This window comes from Amaranthus tricolor, chromosome 9 (genome assembly GCF_026212465.1).
Source record: "Amaranthus tricolor cultivar Red isolate AtriRed21 chromosome 9, ASM2621246v1, whole genome shotgun sequence".
Lineage (NCBI taxonomy): Eukaryota > Viridiplantae > Streptophyta > Magnoliopsida > Caryophyllales > Amaranthaceae > Amaranthus > Amaranthus tricolor.
Window position 1 is genome coordinate 14,897,329 of NC_080055.1, and position 6,778 is coordinate 14,904,106.

The window sequence follows — 6,778 nt, forward strand, 5'->3', positions numbered from 1 at the left end:
CCTTACTTGTTTTCCTTTGGCACAAGGATCACAAATTTCATCCTTAAGGAATTTTATAGATGGTAGTCCTCTAACTAGGTTTTTTGATCTTAATGTATTAATCAATGTATAACTAGCATGACCTAGACGCTTATGCCAAAGAAGTGGGTCGTCTTCTATAACGCTTAGAATGTTAGACTGGTTTTGGGAACAATGTCCAGGTCCACTACATAAGTGTTTCCTTTTCTGATTCCCTTCAAGAATTGTGTCTCCTGTGTCATTCCTAGAAATAATGCATCTTTCAGAAGTAAAGTTCACAGAGTTACTTTTATCGCAAAATTGAGAAATGCTTAGTAAGTTATGTTTCAAATCCTCGACTAAAAATACATTATCGATACCATGGGAACTAGACCTTCCAACTTTTCCTTCATATTGTCACCGAAGGTTACTGTTCCCCCATCATAGGCTTCAAGTGAGAGAAATTTAGATTTGTCACCCGTCATGTGCTTGGAACACCCACTGTTGAGATACCATGAGTTGTTCCTCCTCACTTGAACCTGAAAAAAATTAATTGTTAGTTACAGGAACCCAGGCTGTCTTGGGTTCCTTGTCGATTTTACAAGAATCTGCTTTCTTCATCCAAACATTATCGACATAGTTTCTGTTAGAGACAGTGTACTGTTCCTTTTTGGTGCACTGGTCCTTCAGATGGCCAGTTCCTCCACAGAAGGAACAGATTTTGTCACTAGGGAGATCAACGTATACCTTTTTCTTCTTGCTATACTTAAAGTGATCTAGGTGTTTTGAATTTTTACTTTTAGCTTCTTGAATCCATTTGGGAACACTTTTGATTTTCCCTTTTTCTCTTGAATTTAATTCAAGCTCTATTTTATCACTGTTGGAGCGGTTGAATTCGAAGCTACTGTCCAGATTTTGAAAATCTGTACACAGGTTCTTAATAGATACGTCGTTTAATTCCTTATTCAAGCCTAACAATTTGTATTGCGATAACTCAATATTAAGAATAACCTTTTTCTTTTTAATTCTCTCCATATTTTCCTTTAGAATTATATTTTGCTCCAACAAACCAAAAAATCTGTTTTGGACATCGGATCTAAAGGTGTTTATATAGGAGACAAGGTCTTTACTTACTTTGAGCTCCTTTTTCAATTGGAGACACTTATCATTACAATTTTCAAGTTTAATTTGCGTCTCCTTTAGCAACTCTATTAATTTATTTTTACTCAATTTGGGTGGATGGACAGAAAATGAGTTAGAAGAACATACCTGCTTTATGGCAAGGGCATTAATTTCCATCTTCTGAAAATCTTCTTTTTCAAATTCGGTTATGGGTTTGGGAACAATTTCATGATTGGAGTTAGTATTGGTTACCTCAAAGTCTCCAATTTTGATGACTCTCCAAACTTGATAATTTTCCGCTTTGATGAAGATCTCCATCCTATTCTTCCAATAAGTGTAAAATTTTCCATCAAACATGGGTGGTCTTTGAGTAGAATATCCTTCTTCCATTCGCTCGTTCATAATTGACATTGTTGTTGTTACTAGTTTAAGCGTTTTTTCCCTGCTTTTGCGGAATTGAATTAAAATAAATAAAGCTTAAACTTAGAGCAAAATAATAAAAGAGACAATCAATTTTTACGTGGAAACCTTCTGGGCCTAAACAGAAGGAAAAACCACGACCCCTCGGGATTTCTAAATACTCCACTATGTTTAAGGCAATTAGTTACAATTACAATAAACACTTTACTTCACTCGAAGCGAATCAACTAGGCCAACTCTTCTCTCTCAAATTGCTTTACTCAAAGCAACAAACTTAGCTTTACTAAAAGCTAAACTTCTCAATAGCTTCACTCAAAGCTATTTAATTCCCCCTTAAACTCACCCGAGTCTAATTACAAATATTCTCAAAAACCCTTACAAAAAGGATAAAAATTCTCTAAAAATAAAATCGATAAGTTGCATAAGAAAATATTATAAATTAATTGGCATTTTTAAAACAAAATTTTCTTGTAAAAATTCTCCCAAAATTACGTATGATTTAATGGCTCATACTAAGGCAAGTTTTGAAGAACAACTGAGTCCACTATTTATAGAGTCAATTTCCCTAATAAAAAGGAATATTCCAACCATTATTCCTTATCCAAAATAATCATGGGAATAATGTTGATTTTAATATCCAAGGTCATCTACGGTTAGTCTCTAAAATAGGTATTAAACTTGAATAATTCAAGCCCACGGTTACTTAATAATAACCGCTGTTTCCAGATACTAATAATAGATACTGTTTCCTTTAGCAGCAGTTCCCATATACTAAAATTAGTTGCAGTTCCCTTTTCCAATAATAACCACGGTTTACTTTAGCTAAATTTAGATACGGTTGCCTTTAGCTAATAATAGGGACGGTTACCTTTAGCTAATAATAGCTAAGACTCAGCTGCTGTTCCTATATTTAGTAAATCCAATATTCATCAAATATAAATCCTAAAATAAAGGCTTATATTTAGAAAATCAGACGTTAGATATTTTAGAAAATATTTTGCCAATTAACTTTAATAATTTATTAATGCAACAAATTAACTTTAATTAACACATCAACTAAAAATAATAATTAATATAATAATCAGAATTTTCAGTGGATGTAAGCTGACACCAGTTCAGGAACAGTGCGCTCTCTCCAATTTCCAGTTTTGTTAGAACATCCAACTTAGGAACAATAGACCTGTTGTCTCCATTTTACATCCCAAGCGATATACTTCTTCTAACATCTTTCGGATCCTTTTGACGCGTACATTTCCATGAACCAAGTCATAGGTACTATCAACGATCATAATCACGACCGGATATCGACCCGCACACAATCTCTTAAAAACATATTTGTTTAAATAAAGTGTAGTCATCATCAAAACTCAAGAGATCCAACAAAGCTAGTGTTGTTATTGTTTGTAGGGGTGCTTATTAGCGGGTACCTAAAATTTCGGGTACTCGGAAAATCGGGTATCCGGTTAGTTGGTTACCTTTTTTAACAGGCGCGTGTTCAGACCCAATTAATACGGATAGTTGGATTTCAGGTATCCAGATACCCGATTTTATTTTTGTTATTTTGGGCTGATTTTATTTTTAATTTATGTGGTACTTTTTGTGACTAAAATATGGGCAGAAAAATCTGATGATGAAATTAGTGCATCAACGACATCGCCAGATATTATTGAACCAGTGCCAGCTAGGTGCGACTCAAAACCATTAGGAAAATAATGTGCAAGCCTACGAATGCTATCACCATTAGCTGTAGAATGTTGCCTAATTTGCTTAACCCTCTCATTTGCAGCTCTAAAGATCCAAGCTCGCAACTGCCTGAGAAGTAAGCAGTATGCAGTGAGCACAATGAGTGAGAAGGGTCCTTAAATCCACCTCTTTTACTGCATTAATTAAAGCAATACCATCTTTAGTTACATGCATAATAGTGTATCATCATACAGTTTCACAAAGATTAAAAACAAAATTGAAGTTGGAAATAGAACAAAACAAAACACAAAACAAATAAGAACAAAACATGAACAAGACCAAGTGAAATTGAAAAGTAAAACCAAAACTAACTAAAAACACAAGGACATGATGAGTATTAAGTACAGGCTGTACATCAACCAGCAGCTAAGCGGGTCACCGGGTACCTGCATCATTTAAATTTCAGCCCATGACCCGATCAGGTTAAGACGGGTCGGATACCCGACCGCAGATTGCAACATTTATAACAAATTGACCCGCCATTTATGTTGCGGGTCAACGGATCAATGGGTCGGTTCGGTGTTGGATTTTTTTGAACAACCCTAATTGTTTGAGTGTTGGGTTTTATTTTTCATTAAAAGAAAATTGTTAGATTGTTCTTTAGGGAAAGAAAAGTGTGTGTAGAAGAAAATAAGATCTTTAAGTAGTGATTTAAGGTTCCAGATTTTAATAAAAGAGGTTTGAATCAAATGAGTTAATGGTACACTAGTTAGTGACTAAGCTATTTGTTGCTGATACTTGTTAACAAATCATTTTGTTTTGTCTAAGTTTTTTTTTTTTTTTAATACTATTTTGCAATTCATCAGTCGAAATAAGTATATTCTCAAAAATGATTCTGATTTTAATACCTTTGTAACAAACGTATTTTAAAATGCGTTAGTTATTAAACGAAATGACTTAAAGTGACGCAACACTGTATAAATGCTATGGTAAAAAGGGTGGTAAGACTAAGATAAAAACTTTTGGCAAGATTTGGGGCATTGGTTTCTGAAGAACCGCCACAAACCTGTCCAAACTAAAATCTTCGGCCCGGTTTGTAGGATCGGTTGTTCAGGAATCGATGAAATGAAATTTTTATACTTACTCTGGTTTTTTAATAGTTACTACACTTATGTTTTCACGCTATCCAATGCACTATTTTAATTTTTAATATTTTTAATTTCATCTGAAAAAAATTCTAAAAATTAATATTATGAAAATACGCATTAAGATAAATCAAACAATATATCACTTGACTATGTTTTACATTATGCATGGAGAAATATATACAAAATAAGATTAGTTGATGAACAATAATTGCTATAGGAACTGTAGCAACTAATAAATCCAAAGAAGTATATGTTACCTAACAGAGACGTCTTGGAAAATTTAATGGCTCTGTGCAAAATTTTCATTTAACGCCTTATTTATAGTAAATATATATTTTTTATTAATAAACTTAACTTTATTTTATTAACTTTTTTATATATGGGTAAAAAAAGGTGTCATGTGCAATCGGGTTACCTGGTACACCAGTCCAGTCCCTGTTACCTAACAATTTTTATAATGATACGTTACCACCGAATTCTCTGTTTTCAAAATTTAACCAGCGGACCCTGTTTTCAAATATTCACATGTACTTATACATTAGTGGCAGGCTAAATTAGCCATTAACAGAAGATTACTCGATCAGAAGATGAACAACAATTATACTATACAAATTTATCCCTAGCGTTAATTGTTTGACTTAATCATGACTATAATTTGTACTCCCTTTGTCATTAAAATTAGATCATATTCTCTCTTTCATCGCAAAAGATTTCCTTCTTTTAGGTGTAAGAAAAAACAGAGACCCACTAATATTGCTTGACCTATTTATATATAAATCAGATCAACCATCCCTTACAAAAACCAATTTTATAATTACATACAATCCTTTTTCATAATTTATACATGTAATAATATATCTATATAAATATATACTCCTGCAGATGTCTAGTAAATCCTAAATTATTGTAAAACTCTTGCTTTTGGAAACTACCATTGTGGGTCTCCGCTTAAGGTGAAGGAAGGAGGACTATCATCAATCATGCCATTAACCCAAACATCAAGTTCTTCTCGATCGGTGATTTGCACAAACGTTTCACCTTCTTGTTGATCAACACTCTGTTGCTGCTCAATTTTATGATGTTGATCCGGTTTTTGTTGTTCTTCGAGCTGCGGCAAATAATCCGAAAGTGAAAAATTAAGCTTAGCGCGTGGACCTCGAAACCGAACAGCAGCCCGATCATACTCCCTAGCAGCTTCCTCAGCAGTCTCAAATGTTCCAAGCCAAACACGAACAGCACGATGCGGGTCTCGAATCTCAGCAGCCCATTTACCCCATGGTCTTTGTCTTACTCCTCTAAATCTATTCCTATTATATTTTCTTTTCCTTTTTCTGCCATTATTTGTTTGTGTATTTAAATCTTCATTTGGCGGGAGTGTTGGATACGTGGCAGAATTTGAAGTTGACCACGTGGAGATTGCTTGGTTGACTAATTGGGACCCACTATCAGGTGGTTCTGGACATCCGGAGATCACGTGCTTTAAAGCTGCTACCATAATGCTCATCTCTTGTTCTGGGCTTAATGGCCAACTATCTGGTCTTTCATTGCTGTAGACATAATTTGTAGCTGCTTCCATTTTTGTTCTTCTTTCTTCTTCTTTTGGATATTATACGGATTGATATTATTAATTTTTTCTATTTTAGGAAAGGAGAAAATCAGCTGGAGCCTGGAAAATATTTTTGAAATTTTGGGATTGGACATTGGTTAAATGAAGACGGCTGTGGGTTTATATAAACGAATAGTGTTAGTCAACACAATTCACACACGGGTTACCGGTCCGCGCTGAATAAAGTAAAATAGTATTAAAATCTCTCGAATGAAAGTGACAGCACTAATAGGTCAAAAATAATTGATAGAAATACTTATGTTATTATCTAATCACCCAACAAATTTTTAAAAAAAAAGGAAAATGAAAAGAAAAAGGAAAGTGATAGGATTTGTATCACACGTGTGTTAATTTTTATTTGGAAGCCAGATTATTAACAGCTAATTATGTAGTTGTAATACTCAGACACACGCCACGTTACATCATTATTCGATTAAAATCTGCTAATAATATACCACGGTTAATTTACTCGGTATTATTAAAATTCGTCATCCTTTTCATTTTATCGTTACCCCCTTAATGAAATGACGAATTTGCACCTGGACCTAAAACTTGTTTAACAAATGTAAATCGCACTTAATAACACTATTATCACTTTAAAAACATTAAATTTAAAGAAGAATATAATAAAGTTAATAATAATAATACTCCCTCCGTTCTTTTATGTTCTTCCCCCTTACTATAACAGGTAGTTTTATAAGTTCTTCCACTTTAGAATACTTTTTATTTTTTGAAAGTTTTTATCTCACTTTTACCTCTTAAAACCCACCCTTTTTCTTTTAATGCACCCTTTTTCTTTTAT

General features: G+C 33.6%; 1 protein-coding gene across 1 annotated transcript; it reads right to left on the minus strand.

The window, feature by feature from the left end:
• Positions 1-4,744: 4,744 nt before the first annotated feature.
• On the minus strand, positions 4,745-6,063 carry LOC130823910 (ethylene-responsive transcription factor ERF098-like). Its single transcript, XM_057688738.1, has one exon. It carries the CDS (start codon positions 5,944-5,946, stop codon positions 5,299-5,301), a length of 648 nt encoding a protein of 215 aa, XP_057544721.1. The 5' UTR covers positions 5,947-6,063; the 3' UTR covers positions 4,745-5,298.
• Between the last annotated feature and the right edge of the window lie 715 nt (positions 6,064-6,778).